Below are 15,294 nucleotides of genomic sequence, written 5' to 3'. Positions count from 1 at the left end.
CCGCCAAACCATCGACCCCCCCGGCTGAACCGACGCCCTCCGCGGCAGCATCAACGCCGCCCCAGACCGACGCACACACGGACGGACAGAGCACCGGAGCTGCTAAAGAGGCAACTAGACAGAACGTCGGAGATGACAGACAGAGCACCGGAGATGAGGGTTCATCAAGTGGCGAGGGCGCTGGGCAGCAGGCAGCAGATGGAGCAGAGGAGATGGAGGAGGACCAGGCCCCCCCCAGTACTCCTCTGAAAAGAAAACCCACCGTCTCTCCTGAAGGTTCCAAGGGCAAGAAAATAAGTGCCAAGAGAGTCAAAGAGGCTAAGGTACAGAGGGAAGACAGCGCAGGGCCAGAGGAGGAAGTGAAGACAAGAAGTCCGTCGTCATATGACGAAAATGAATATAGTTTGGCTAATGTGAAGTTGTTTTTGGACGTAACTAAAGGTATGAGGAATGTAAAAGTGGAAGGCTTCTTCTCTGACAAAGAAGATTTCCTATATGCTCTTCAAATGTTTCTGGATGACGACGATGTTGTGAGAGGAGGCTTCACTCGGCCGGAATACTACAGGGTAAAGAAGTACATCACTAAACTGGGGAAGGAACTGTATCAGGAAAGTTATGCAAACAGTGACACAAGCGTTGATGAAAATGATGAGGATATCTGAGTTTGTTTTTCTTGTTTTTGTCCCCTCACGGTGTTGTTTTGTTTAAAGGTTTGTTTTGGTTTGGTTTTTGGTTTAAGCATGTGATGGAGTCCTAGAACTCGCATAATTTAGTTTAAATGTAAGGTTTATAAACACCTGTAAATAAATGTAAATTTAAAAATCAAAAATCTTCTTCTTCTTCTTCTTCTTCTTCAGGCCTCTACATGGCACTGAGACCACTCTGACCAAACCATCTACCTCTGAACACTGATTCTGGTGCTATTTCTGTTCTAATTCTACTTGATCTAAGTGCAGCCTTTGACACTGTGGATCATAATATTTGACTTGCTTGTCTTGAAAATCACATTGGCGTTCACGGTCTCCCACTTTCCTGGTTTAGATCCTACCTAACAATTTGGAACCAATTAGTGACGGTGGGACAGTGAGACAGAGGGACAGAGGGACGGATGGACGGAGGGACATCTTCATCCAGTGGTGCAACATCAACCATCTCATTCTAACCAAAACACAGGAGTTGGTCTGTGACCTGAGGCGTGTGAGTGAGGGTCAGTGTTAGTCTCAGTCCAAACAGTGGCTCAGGGGTCCAAAAAGGTGTTCTTTGCTCTTGGATCCCCTGTGCAATGGTCTGCAGCAGAGACTCTGTGACAGAGAGACAGCAGAGACTCTGTGACAGAGAGACAGCAGAGACTCTGTGACAGAGAGACAGCAGAGACTCTGATCTCTTTTGGTCTGTAGGCTCCAATAACTTTGGAACCCGAATACGATACAATCAAAAGTTTGTTGGTTCATCAATTTCAAAGTCATAACAGGACGACTGGTGGGTCTTGGTGGAGGTATGAACCTGGTAATTGTTTGTCCCTGTGAGTACTTCTACCTCACATCTCCAAGTTTGTGGATTTCCATAACTTGATGCTCTCAGCTCTCCTTCATAGAAAGTTCTAGTAATACTAATATCACTTTGACTTATTATGTGTTTATGAAGTATTATTGCAACATTCAGCCAACCAAAGGATTGCGTAACTTCCTCCTCCCCTGTGTTTGTGATGAGGCAGTACAGGAACAATGAAAGACACACAGTCTGCTTGCTTATTTGTTTTATTTGTAATAAGACCTCACGTTCTGTGAGGAGACAGAAGAAGAGAGCCAGAGAACGTCTCAATCAAAAGTTAGTTTTTCAAAGTCACCATATGCAATCACCTCCATTTTGCCGTGTTTACGAGGCAGACCGGCACCCATCTGACCCTTCTGTGAACAAAACAGAGGAGAGATTCATAAACCTCACAGAACATCACCTGAGCCTTTATTCATACTAGGAACACTTTGAAGTACATAATGAATATTTTCATGCTCTTGTTTGCATTTAGGCTCTATTTCTAAACTATTAATGAAACCATTTTGCAATGTTTTAATGTTTATAAACACATTGATGTGTTTTTCTGATGTGTTGGTGCTGAGTGAGTCACACACCTGCTTTGACACGTCCACTCCATAGCGCACAAAGGTGGCCATGTGCTCACAGTTGTTCTTGAGGAGGTTGTATTTTCCAAGACATTTTCCACTCAGTTTGTTGATGCGGTCGATGATGTCGGCTTTACTTCCGATTGGGTACTTTGGTTTACCATCTTCGAAATTATCTCGTTTAGGCTGCCGGTTGTCTTTGATAGTTTCCTGAATTGTCCCATAAATACAGTCGGCTCCTTTTTCGCCTTTTTTCTCTCCTGCCATGATGAAGAAAAGAGACTGTTTACAGACACTATGAAGCAAAACTGACAGCAGACGTTACTCTAAACAAAGAAACTGAAACATGAACAAGTCAGGGTTCATCCTCTGTGTAGCTGCTCTGAGTCATATTTGACTTTCCTGCTCCTTACCGGTGAAGTGAAAGATGTCTGCACCTGCTGGTTTACCAGGCAGCGTCTCCTTTCCCACATAAACAGCAAAGTGCTTGAAGAGTTTGAATCCTTTTTTCCCACGTTGGAAGGAAATAATGTCGCCAAACTCAAACTGTGAGTGGAAGGAAGCAGAGACGTGTGAAACATTAGTGTGGATGGTTTGAATGTTGTTAAAATACTAATAATGAATTGAATGGGCATTTTTGAGCAGCAACTCAAAGTTCCTGAGATGAATTTAAAGTCTCCACTTCCCCTAAACTGTGTGACTTTAGAGGTGAGAGGAAGGAAACAAGGAGAACATGCAAACTCCACATAGAACCCACAACCTTCTAGCTGTGAGGCAACAGGGACATCTTCAGGGATATCTTCAACCTTGAACAAAATGGACCTGATGTTGGTCTAAACACACAATCAGCTGTAAGCTGCTGGAACAGGCAGCACAGGAAGTGACTCACCTCACCAGTGACCTGGATTATAAGGATGGAGAGCTGAAGGATCACACTCAGCACAATCAGCTTCTTCATGTTTTCCTGGAATGATGAAGAAGAGAACATGAGAGAAACCACATCAATCTAAACATCTGGAGGCTTCCCTGAGAAGTGAACTGATGAGGACATGATGAAGACGTCAATCATTACTCACTGAGATGTTGATTGACAGCAGGAGAATCTCTGTATCCTGTGAACATCAAACACAAGAACATCCATGAAGTTTGGAGCTGGTGGATTCCATTGGATGAAGCATTACACAACAACAACTTTAAAGATCCCAACAGCAATGTTGTGCATCAGAGCAACAACAGCAGCTAAACAGAGAAGAGAAGTAAGGAAAGGTGACAAAGCACAGAGCTGAGACAGCACATTCACACACACAACACGTTTCTTTCCTGTCCTCCTCAGTCTCCACTTCCTGTTATCTGAGGTCAGTCAAGGTCAGATAAAGACAACAACTCTTTCCTCCTTCACCTGTCACACAGCAGAGTCAAGCAGCAGCCAGGAGAGAGGTTCTTCTTACCTTCTTCAGTCAGGTGGCCAGACCACGCCATCTCCTTATATTCCCTCAAGATGACGTCATGTGTGTGTGTGCTACCATGGCCTTCATTTGAATGTTACGTTGGGCTAATCACACTTTGGCAAACACTCATTACAATAGCTCCTTTTTTGACCTAAGCAGGCCTGCAGAAGGCTGAAGTGGCGCCTGACCAACTTGCCTCGTCTGATAGTTGACTAAGTTATGATCAAGCACCTCACTCTGCTCGGATCGCCTACTACTCCAAATTGACTGAAGAGAATAAGAGCAACCCCAAGTTCCTGTTGGACAGAGCGGCACAGCGGCTCTGAGCTCGTACCAAACCACTTCATGGAGTTTCTAGCCGGTTCCGATGGAAGCTGTCAGCTGAAGAGTTGCCAGTTTGCCTTTGGGGCACTGCCGAGGTGCCCCTGAGCAAGGCATCGAACCACTAACCACATGTGTTGAAACAGAATTTCTTAGTCTTGGGATGAATAACGGGTTGTTGTTCTTTCTTCTTCTTCTTCTTCTTCTTCTTCTTCTTCTTCTTCTTCAGGCCTCTACATGGCACTGAGACCGCTCTGACCAAACCATCTACCTCTGAACGCTGATTCTGGTGCTATTTCTGTTCTAATTCTACTTGATCTAAGTGCAGCCTTTGACACTGTGGATCATAATATTTGACTTGCTTGTCTTGAAAATCACATTGGCGTTCACGGTCTCCCACTTTCCTGGTTTAGATCCTACCTAACAATTTGGAACCAATTAGTGACGGTTGGACAGTGAGACAGAGGGACAGAGGGACAGAGGGACGGATGGACAGAGGGACAGAGGGACAGAGGGACGGAGGGACGGATGGACGGAGGGACATCTTCATCCAGTGGTGCAACATCAACCATCTCATTCTAACCAAAACACAGGAGTTGGTCTGTGACCTGAGGCGTGTGAGTGAGGGTCAGTGTTAGTCTCAGTCCAAACAGTGGCTCAGGGGTCCACAAAGGTGTTCTTTGCTCTTGGATCCCCTGTGCAATGGTCTGCAGCAGAGACTCTGTGACAGAGAGACAGCAGAGACTCTGATCTCTTTTGGTCTGTAGGCTCCAATAACTTTGGAACCCGAATACGATATAATCAAAAGTTTGTTGGTTCATCAACTTCAAAGTCATAACAGGACGACTGGTGGGTCTTGGTGGAGGTATGAACCTGGTAATTGTTTGTCCCTGTGAGTACTTTTACCTCACATCTCCAAGTTTGTGGATTTCCATAACTTGATGCTCTCAGCTCTCCTTCATAGAAAGTTCTAGTAATACTAATATCACTATGACTTATTATGTGTTTATGAAGTATTATTGCAACATTCAGCCAACCAAAGGATTGCGTAACTTCCTCCTCCCCTGTGTTTGTGATGAGGCAGTACAGGAACAATGAAAGACACACAGTCTGCTTGCTTATTTGTTTTATTTATAATAAGACCTCACGTTCTGTGAGGAGACAGAAGAGAGCAAGATGCCCCCCCCCCCCTTTGCTGGAGGGGGGCGGGCCAGAGAGCGTCTCAATCAAAGGTTATAGTTTCAAAGTCACCATATGCAACCTCCTCCATGTTGCCGTGTTTACGAACCAGACCGACACCCATCTGATCCGTCTGTGAACAAAACAGAGGAGAGATTCATAAACCTCACAGAACATCACCTGAGCCTTTATTCATACTAGGAACACTTTGAAGTACATAATGAATATTTTCATGCTCTTGTTTGCATTTAGGCTCTTTTTCTAAACTATTAATGAAACCATTTTGCAATGTTTTAATGTTCAAAAACACATTGATCCAGTTCTTCTCTTCACACCTGCAGCACCTTTGTGTACACTGAGTGTTTTCTGATGTGTTGGTGCTGAGTGAGTCACACACCTGCTTTGACACGTCCACTCCATAGCGCACAAAGGTGGCCATGTGCTCACAGTTGTTCTTGAGGAGGTTGTACATTCCAAGACATTGTCCCCTCAGTTTGTTGATGCGGTCGATGAAGTCGGCGTGACTTCCAATTGGGTACTTGGTTGGTTTACCATCTTCATAATTATCTTTTTCAGGCTGCACGCTGTGTTTGATAGTTTCCTTAATTGTCCCATAAATACAGTCGGCTTGTTCTTGGTCTTTTTTCTCTCCTGCCATGATGGAGAGAAGAAACTGTTTACAGACACTATGAAGCAAAACTGACAGCAGACGTTACTCTAAACAAAGAAACTGAAACATGAACAAGTCAGGGTTCATCCTCTGTGTAGCTGCTCTGAGTCATATTTGACTTTCCTGCTCCTTACCGGTGAAGTGAAAGATGTCTGCACCTGCTGGTTTATCAGTCAGCCCCTCTACCGTCCCTTCACCCACATAAACAGCAAAGTGCTTGTAGACTTTGGTTCCTTTTTTCCCACGTTGGAAGGAAATAATGTCTCCAAACTGAAACTGTGAGTGGAAGGAAGCAGAGACGTGTGAAACATTAGTGTGGATGGTTTGAATGTTGTTATAATACTAATAATGAATTGAATGGACATTTTTGAGCAGCAACTCAAAGTTCCTGAAATGAATTTAAAGTCTCCACTTCCCCTAAGCTGTGTGACTTTAGAGGTGAGAGGAAGGAAACAAGGAGAACATGCAAACTCCACATAGAACCCACAACCTCCTAGCTGTGAGGCAACAGGGACATCTTCAGGGATATCTTCAACCTTGAACAAAATGGACCTGATGTTGGTCTAAACACACAATCAGCTGTAAGCTGCTGGAACAGGCAGCACAGGAAGTGACTCACCTCACCAGTGACCTGGATTATAAGGATGGAGAGCTGAAGGATCACAGTCAGCACGATCAGCTTCTTCATGTTTTCCTGGAATGATGAAGAGGAGAACATGAGAGAAACCACATCATCTAAACATCTGGAGGCTTCCCTGAGAAGTGAACTGATGAGGACATGATGAAGACGTCAGTCATTACTCACTGAGATGTTGATTGACAGCAGGAGAATCTCTGTACCCTGTGAACATCAAACACAAGAACATCCATGATGTTTGGAGCTGGTGGATTCCATTGGATGAAGCATTACACAACAACAACTTTAAAGATCCCAACAGCAATGTTGTGCATCAGAGCAACAACAGCAGCTAAACAGAGAAGAGAAGTAAGGAAAGGTGACAAAGCACAGAGCTGAGACAGACCGCAGTTCTTCTTACCTTCTTCAGTCAGGTGGCCACAGCCTGCTGGGACAGACCATGCCGTCCCCTTATATTCCCTTCAGATGACGTCCACGCCGCGTCCACGCCACGTCCACGCCACGTCCTCGCCATGTGCATCATGGCCATCATTTGAATGTTACATTGGGCTAATCACACTTTGTGATTCTATCAAACACTCAATAGTTCCGTCTGACCAACTTTCCTGGTCTGATAGTTGACTCAGTTATGATCGAGCACTTCACTCTGCTCGGATCGCCTACTACTCCAAATTGACTGAAGATAATAAGAGCAACCCCAAATTCCTGTTGGACATCCTGAGGGACCCTCGGTCTTGTACCCTAAGCCTCTTTGAGACAGATTCATTGGCCATTTTCAAGTTAGTTGCCTCCTCCAAGCCCACTACCTGCTTGCTTGATCCTCTTCCTGCTAAAATTGTAAAGGATCTATGCCTGGTGCTTGGGTCCTCTTTGCTTAATGTTATAGCTTGCAGACTTCCTTGCTTAAATCCTTTATTTGAGCCGTACCGCTCTGGGTTCAGGCCTCTACACCGACCTGAGGCCGCTCTGACCAAACCATCTACCTCTGATCACTGATTCTGGTGCTATTTCTGTTCTAATTCTACTTGATCTAAGTGCAGCCTGGATCATAATATTGAACTTGATCGTCTTGAAAATCACATTGACGTTCATGGTCTCGCACTTTCCAGGTTTAGATCCTACCTAACAAATAGGTTCCAATTTGTTTTGTGTTATAAGGCCAATTGGCCTCGCTACCCTGTAATGTTTGGCGTTCCACAGGGTTCTGTATTGGGCCCATTGCTCTTTTCCATTTATGCTCCCACATAAACATAATACCTTCCTTCTCCTTCCTTCTCTTTACAGAAATGTAAGTGTGTTGACTGGGGTCCCTTGGTTCTTACCATTTTATTTAGTGGTGGCCATTGGGCCTCAGGGTCTCTGTGCCTGGCCCTGCTCATGAGGCTGAGACGTCTTGTGAGGGTTCAGGTGCAGTTTGTGTCTCACAGGTCAAAGGCAGCGTTCTGAATCTGACTGAGGAAGATAAAAGCATTTCCATAGACAGTTTGACACATCAGCCTGAGTGGAGGCCATTAGAATAAAAGTGAAGATACCTTTCATAGGTCAGGCAGGAGAGATAACAACATCCTGACTTTGTCTCAACTGCCAGCTGATACAGACGCTGTGGATGAGACAGCGGACGCTCTAATACATATTCTAATGAAGAGCTCAGCGGTGAGCTTCAGATTCAAATGAGAGCGCATGACGAACACGGGAAACACGCGTGTGCAAGCTGGTGGCGCGATGCGGATCTTTAGAGCGTTTTCAGGCTCATCACAGTTTGTCACTTGAGTGCAGGTCCCCCGCCGTGTCAGAGGTCACAGCCAATAACGTGACCACGCCTCCCTCCATGTCAATCACTACTATGACTGTATGTCTGTCCTCCTTACAGCCGGGATTCTAGGGAGGGACGGAGGGATGGAGGGAGGGAGGGACAGAGGGACGGAGGGACGTCTTCATCCAGTGGTTTGTTGGTTCATCGTTGATGGTTCTGGTATGAACCTGGTAATTGTTTGTCCCTGTGAGTACTTTTACCTCACATCTCCAAGTTTGTGGATTTCCATAACTTGATGCTCTCAGCTCTCCTTCATAGAAGGTTCTAGTAATACTAATATCACTTTGACTTATTATGTGTTTATGAAGTATTATTGCAACATTCAGCCAACCAAAGGATTGCGTAACTTCCTCCTCCCCTGTGTTTGTGATGAGGCAGTACAGGAACAATGAAAGACAGACAGTCTGCTTGCTCATTTGTTTTATTTGTAATAAGACCTCAAGTTCTGTGAGGAGAAGGCAGAAGAGAGCAAGATGCTGAGCGGATTCAATGAAAAGACAGCGTTAGCCGCGCCCCCTGCTGGTGGGGGCGCGGCAGAAAACGTCTCATTCATAGAATTCAATTTCAGTTCCATCGTATTCCATCATCTCCGTATTCGGCTTTTTAGAAGGTCTAGCAAGCTGACCCTTCTGTGAACAAAACAGAGGAGAGATTCATGAACCTCACAGAACATCACCTGAGCCTTTATTCATACTAGGAACACTTTGAAGTACATCATAAATATTTTCATGACCTTTTTTGCATTTAGGCTCTATTTCTAAACTATTAATGAAACCATTTTGCCCTGTTTTAATGTTTATAAACATGTTGTTCTTCTTTTCACAACAGCAGCGCCATTGTGTACACTGAGTGAAAATGGAGTGTTTCTAGTAGTGAACGCCTGCCGTTTTCTTATTGGCCAGCTGCATCAGGCCTGAGACATGGACGGAGGTGAAGCTCCGTCTCCCTGGCCTCGTCCTTAGTTTTGGAAACTCATACGTGTTTCATGTTAACAGCAACATATGACTGAAGTTACAAACCAACCGAAACTTCCAAAAAGCTTCAGGGCACTGCTGGATGCATTTCTATAGAAATCTATCAAGCGTTTGTTCAACACCAGGACACCGAATGATATTACACTAAAAACAGCAAAGAAGAGTAAATAACATAACATCAACATTATCCAATCGGTCTGCATTTGTTCTTTAAAGAAGGACGTATTATGGTTATTGTTGTTAATAAGAGAGAAAGAAAATGTGAATGTGATCATGTCATGTGTTGGTGCTGAGTGAGTCACACACCTGCATGGACAGGGGATTCCCATACCGCACAAAGGTCGCCAGGTGCTCACAGTTGTTACTGCGGAGTTTATACTTTGTAAGACAGTTTTTATTCTTTGCGTTGATGCGTTTGATGATGTCCTCTCTACTTCCCTTAGTGAAGAAATCCTTGCCTGATGAGTTATCCTCATTGTAATTATCTGTTTCAGGCTCCACGCCCTTCTTAGTGTCGGAGATTTTGGCATAAATACAGTCGGCTTTTTTGAAGCTTTTTCCCTCTCCTGTCATGATGGAGAGAATGAACTTTTTAGAGACACGATGAAGCAAAACTGACAGCAGACGTTACTCTAAACAAAGAAACTGAAACATGAACAAAACATCTTGACGCCAAGTCCCAGTCAGGGTTCATGGTCAGTTTAGCTGCTCTGAGTCATATTTGACTTACCTGGTGGAGTATGGAAGTGAAAGATGTCTGCATCTGCTGGTTTATCAGTCAGCCCCGCTACCTCTCCTTCACCCACATAAACAGCAAAGTGCTTGTAGAGTTTGATCCCTCGTTGGAAGGAAATCATGTCTCCAAACTCAAACTGTGAGTGGAAGGAAGCAGAGACGTGTGAAACATTAGTGTGGATGGTTTGAATGTTGTTATAATACTAATAATGAATTGAATGGACATTTTTGAGCAGCAACTCAAAGTTCCTGAAATGGATTTAAAGTCTCCACTTCCCCTAAGCTGTGTGACTTTAGAGGTGAGAGGAAGGAAACAAGGAGAACATGCAAACTCCACATAGAACCCACAACCTCCTAGCTGTGAGGCAACAGGGACATCTTCAGGGATATCTTCAACCTTGAACAAAATGGACCTGATGTTGGTCTAAACACACAATCAGCTGTAAGCTGCTGGAACAGGCAGCACAGGAAGTGACTCACCTTACCAGTGACCTGGATTATAAGGATGGAGAGCTGAAGGATCACAGTCAGCACGATCAGCTTCTTCATGTTTTCCTGGAATGATGAAGAGGAGAACATGAGAGAAACCACGTCATCTAAACATCTGGAGGCTTCCCTGAGAAGTGAACTGATGAGGACATGATGAAGACGTCAGTCATTACTCACTGAGATGTTGATTGACAGCAGGAGAATCTCTGTACCCTGTGAACATCAAACACAAGAACATCCATGATGTTTGGAGCTGGTGGATTCCATTGGATGAAGCATTACACAACAACAACTTTAAAGATCCCAACAGCAATGTTGTGCATCAGAGCAACAACAGCAGCTAAACAGAGAAGAGAAGTAAGGAAAGGTGACAAAGCACAGAGCTGAGACAGACCGCAGTTCTTCTTACCTTCTTCAGTCAGGTGGCCACAGCCTGCTGGGACAGACCATGCCCTCCCCTTATATTCCCTTCAGATGACGTCCACGCCGCGTCCACGCCACGTCCACGCCACGTCCTCGCCATGTGCATCATGGCCATCATTTGAATTTTTCAGTGGGCCTCACACTTTGTGATTCTATCAAACACTCAATAGTTCCGTCTGACCAACTTGCCTGGTCTGATAGTTGACTCAGTTATGATCGAGCACTTCACTCTGCTCGGATCGCCTACTACTCCAAATTGACTGAAGATAATAAGAGCAACCCCAAATTCCTGTTGGACATTCTGAGGGACCCTCGGTCTTGTACCCTAAGCCTCTTTGAGACAGATTCATTGGCCATTTTCAAGTTAGTTGCCTCCTCCAAGCCCACTACCTGCTTGCTTGATCCTCTTCCTGCTAAAATTGTAAAGGATCTATGCCTGGTGCTTGGGTCCTCTTTGCTTAATGTTATAGCTTGCAGACTTCCTTGCTTAAATCCTTTATTTGAGCCGTACCGCTCTGGGTTCAGGCCTCTACACCGACCTGAGGCCGCTCTGACCAAACCATCTACCTCTGATCACTGATTCTGGTGCTATTTCTGTTCTAATTCTACTTGATCTAAGTGCAGCCTGGATCATAATATTTAACTTGATCGTCTTGAAAATCACATTGACGTTCATGGTCTCGCACTTTCCAGGTTTAGATCCTACCTAACAAATAGGTTCCAATTTGTTTTGTGTTATAAGGCCAATTGGCCTCGCTACCCTGTAATGTTTGGCGTTCCACAGGGTTCTGTATTGGGCCCATTGCTCTTTTCCATTTATGCTCCCACATAAACATAATTCCTTCCTTCTCCTTCCTTCTCTTTACAGAAATGTAAGTGTGTTGACTGGGGTCCCTTGGTTCTTACCATTTTATTTAGTGGTGGCCATTGGGCCTCAGGGTCTCTGTGCCTGGCCCTGCTCATGAGGCTGAGTCGTCTTGTGAGGGTTCAGGTGCAGTTTGTGTCTCACAGGTCAAAGGCAGCGTTCTGAATCTGACTGAGGAAGATAAAAGCATTTCCATAGACAGTTTGACACGTCAGCCTGAGTGGAGGCCATTAGAATAAAAGTGAAGATACCTTTCATAGGTCAGGCAGGAGAGATAACAACATCCTGACTTTGTTTCAACTGCCAGCTGATACAGACGCTGTGGATGAGACAGCGGACGCTCTAATACATATTCTAATGAAGAGCTCAGCGGTGAGCTTCAGATTCAAATGAGAGCGCATGACGAACACGGGAAACACGCGTGTGCAAGCTGGTGGCGCGATGCGGATCTTTAGAGCGTTTTCAGGCTCATCACAGTTTGTCACTTGAGTGCAGGTCCCCCACCGTGTCAGAGGTCACAGCCAATAACGTGACCACGCCTCCCTCCATGTCAATCACTACTATGACTGTATGTCTGTCCTCCTTACAGCCGGGATTCTAGGGAGGGACGGAGGGATGGAGGGAGGGAGGGACAGAGGGACGGAAGGACGGAGGGACAGAGGGACGGAGGGACAGAGGGACGGAGGGACGTCTTCATCCAGTGGTGCAACATCAACCATCTCATTCTAACCAAAACACAGGTCTGCAGCAGAGACTCTGTGACAGAGAGACAGCAGAGACTCTGTGACAGAGAGACAGCAGAGACTCTGATCTCCTTTGGTCCGTAGGCCCCAATAACTTCGGAACCCTAAGACAATAGAATCAAAAGTTTGTTGGTTAATCACTTTCAAAGTCATAACAGGATGACTGGTGGGTCTTGGTGGAGGTATGAACCTGGTAATTGTTTGTCCCTGTGAGTACTTTTACCTCAGATCTCCAAGTTTGTGGATTTCCATAACTTGATGCTCTCAGCTCTCCTTCATAGAAAGTTCTAGTAATACTAATATCACTTTGACTTATTATGTGTTTATGAAGTATTATTGCAACATTCAGCCAACCAAAGGATTGCGTAACTTCCTCCTCCCCTGTGTTTGTGATGAGGCAGTACAGGAACAATGAAAGACACACAGCCTGCTTGCTCATTTGTTTTATTTGTAATAAGACCTCACGTTCTGTGAGGAGAAGGCAGAAGAGAGCAAGATGCCCCCCCCCCTTTGCTGGAGGGGGGCGGGCCAGAGAGCGTCTCAATCAAAGGTTATAGTTTCAAAGTCACCATATGCAGTCACCTCCATGTTGCCGTGTTTACGAACCAGAGCGACACCAAGCTGACCCGTCTGTGAACAAAACAGAGGAGAGATTCATAAACCTCACAGAACATCACCTGAGCCTTTATTCATACTAGGAACACTTTGAAGTACATAATGAATATTTTCATGCTCTTGTTTGCATTTAGGCTCTATTTCTAAACTATTAATGAAACCATTTTGCAATGTTTTAATGTTCAAAAACACACTGATCCAGTTCTTCTCTTCACACCTGCAGCACCTTTGTGTACACTGAGTGTTTTCTGATGTGTTGGTGCTGAGTGAGTCACACACCTGCTTTGACACGTCCACTCCATAGCGCACAAAGGTGGCCATGTGCTCACAGTTGTTCTTGAGGAGGTTGTACATTCCAAGACAATTTCCGCTCAGTTTGTTGATGCGGTCGATGAAGTCGGCGTGACTTCCAATTGGGTACTTGGTTGGTTTACCATCTTCATAATTATCTTTTTCAGGCTGCACGCTGTGTTTGATAGTTCCCTTAATTGTCCCATAAATACAGTCGGCGTTTTCTTGGTCTTTTTTCTCTCCTGCCATGATGGAGAGAAGAAACTGTTTACAGACACTATGAAGCAAAACTGACAGCAGACGTTACTCTAAACAAAGAAACTGAAACATGAACAAGTCAGGGTTCATCCTCTGTGTAGCTGCTCTGACTCATATTTGACTTTCCTGCTCCTTACCGGTGAAGTGAAAGATGTCTGCACCTGCTGGTTTATCAGTCAGCCCCTCTACCGTCCCTTCACCCACATAAACAGCAAAGTGCTTGTAGACTTTGGTTCCTTTTTTCCCACGTTGGAAGGAAATAATGTCTCCAAACTCAAACTGTGAGTGGAAGGAAGCAGAGACGTGTGAAACATTAGTGTGGATGGTTTGAATGTTGTTATAATACTAATAATGAATTGAATGGACATTTTTGAGCAGCAACTCAAAGTTCCTGAAATGAATTTAAAGTCTCCACTTCCCCTAAGCTGTGTGACTTCAGAGGTGAGAGGAAGGAAACAAGGAGAACATGCAAACTCCACATAGAACCCACAACCTCCTAGCTGTGAGGCAACAGGGACATCTTCAGGGATATCTTCAACCTTGAACAAAATGGACCTGATGTTGGTCTAAACACACAATCAGCTGTAAGCTGCTGGAACAGGCAGCACAGGAAGTGACTCACCTCACCAGTGGCCTGGATTATAAGGATGGAGAGCTGAAGGATCACAGTCAGCACGATCAGCTTCTTCATGTTTTCCTGGAATGATGAAGAGGAGAACATGAGAGAAACCACATCATCTAAACATCTGGAGGCTTCCCTGAGAAGTGAACTGATGAGGACATGATGAAGACGTCAGTCATTACTCACTGAGATGTTGATTGACAGCAGGAGAATCTCTGTACCCTGTGAACATCAAACACAAGAACATCCATGATGTTTGGAGCTGGTGGATTCCATTGGATGAAGCATTACACAACAACAACTTTAAAGATCCCAACAGCAATGTTGTGCATCAGAGCAACAACAGCAGCTAAACAGAGAAGAGAAGTAAGGAAAGGTGACAAAGCACAGAGCTGAGACAGACCGCAGTTCTTCTTACCTTCTTCAGTCAGGTGGCCACAGCCTGCTGGGACAGACCATGCCCTCCCCTTATATTCCCTTCAGATGACGTCCACGCCGCGTCCACGCCACGTCCACGCCACGTCCTCGCCATGTGCATCATGGCCATCATTTGAATGTTACATTGGGCCTCACACTTTGTGATTCTATCAAACACTCAATAGTTCCGTCTGACCAACTTGCCTGGTCTGATAGTTGACTCAGTTATGATCGAGCACTTCACTCTGCTCGGATCGCCTACTACTCCAAATTGACTGAAGATAATAAGAGCAACCCCAAATTCCTGTTGGACATCCTGAGGGACCCTCGGTCTTGTACCCTAAGCCTCTTTGAGACAGATTCATTGGCCATTTTCAAGTTAGTTGCCTCCTCCAAGCCCACTACCTGCTTGCTTGATCCTCTTCCTGCTAAAATTGTAAAGGATCTATGCCTGGTGCTTGGGTCCTCTTTGCTTAATGTTATAGCTTGCAGACTTCCTTGCTTAAATCCTTTATTTGAGCCGTACCGCTCTGGGTTCAGGCCTCTACACCGACCTGAGGCCGCTCTGACCAAACCATCTACCTCTGATCACTGATTCTGGTGCTATTTCTGTTCTAATTCTACTTGATCTAAGTGCAGCCTGGATCATAATATTTAACTTGATCGTCTTGAAA

At 44.9% G+C, this 15,294-nt stretch overlaps 2 protein-coding genes and 1 long non-coding RNA gene across 3 annotated transcripts; all 3 read right to left on the bottom strand.

Moving 5' to 3' along the window:
- Positions 1-5,058: 5,058 nt before the first annotated feature.
- Positions 5,059-6,800, bottom strand: LOC142990495 (phospholipase A and acyltransferase 1-like). Its single transcript, XM_076140306.1, has 6 exons — positions 6,776-6,800; positions 6,544-6,579; positions 6,358-6,432; positions 5,873-6,014; positions 5,466-5,719; positions 5,059-5,201 (listed from the first exon to the last, which is right to left on the bottom strand). The coding sequence occupies exons 3-6, from the start codon at positions 6,424-6,426 to the stop codon at positions 5,112-5,114; spliced, it is 555 nt and encodes a 184-aa protein (XP_075996421.1). The 5' UTR covers positions 6,427-6,432; positions 6,544-6,579; positions 6,776-6,800; the 3' UTR covers positions 5,059-5,111.
- A 2,871-nt stretch (positions 6,801-9,671) lies between these two features.
- On the bottom strand, positions 9,672-10,845 carry LOC142990499 (uncharacterized). Its single transcript, XR_012960794.1, has 5 exons — positions 10,796-10,845; positions 10,564-10,599; positions 10,378-10,452; positions 9,893-10,034; positions 9,672-9,728 (listed from the first exon to the last, which is right to left on the bottom strand). It is a non-coding gene; the product is annotated as an uncharacterized LOC142990499 (long non-coding RNA).
- Positions 10,846-12,854: 2,009 nt separating this feature from the next.
- Positions 12,855-14,671, bottom strand: LOC142990500 (phospholipase A and acyltransferase 1-like). The gene is made up of 6 exons (XM_076140308.1): positions 14,622-14,671; positions 14,390-14,425; positions 14,204-14,278; positions 13,719-13,860; positions 13,312-13,565; positions 12,855-13,047 (listed from the first exon to the last, which is right to left on the bottom strand). Exons 3-6 carry the CDS (start codon positions 14,270-14,272, stop codon positions 12,958-12,960), a joined length of 555 nt encoding a protein of 184 aa, XP_075996423.1. The 5' UTR covers positions 14,273-14,278; positions 14,390-14,425; positions 14,622-14,671; the 3' UTR covers positions 12,855-12,957.
- Positions 14,672-15,294: the final 623 nt, after the last annotated feature.

This window comes from Genypterus blacodes, unplaced genomic scaffold (genome assembly GCF_046128005.1).
Source record: "Genypterus blacodes isolate CSIRO-AG114 ecotype Tasmania unplaced genomic scaffold, CSIRO-AGI_Gbla_v1 ptg000551l_1, whole genome shotgun sequence".
Classification (NCBI taxonomy): domain Eukaryota; kingdom Metazoa; phylum Chordata; class Actinopteri; order Ophidiiformes; family Ophidiidae; genus Genypterus; species Genypterus blacodes.
The sequence above is the reverse complement of the archived record's forward strand: the minus strand, read 5'-3'. Positions and strand labels throughout refer to the sequence as shown.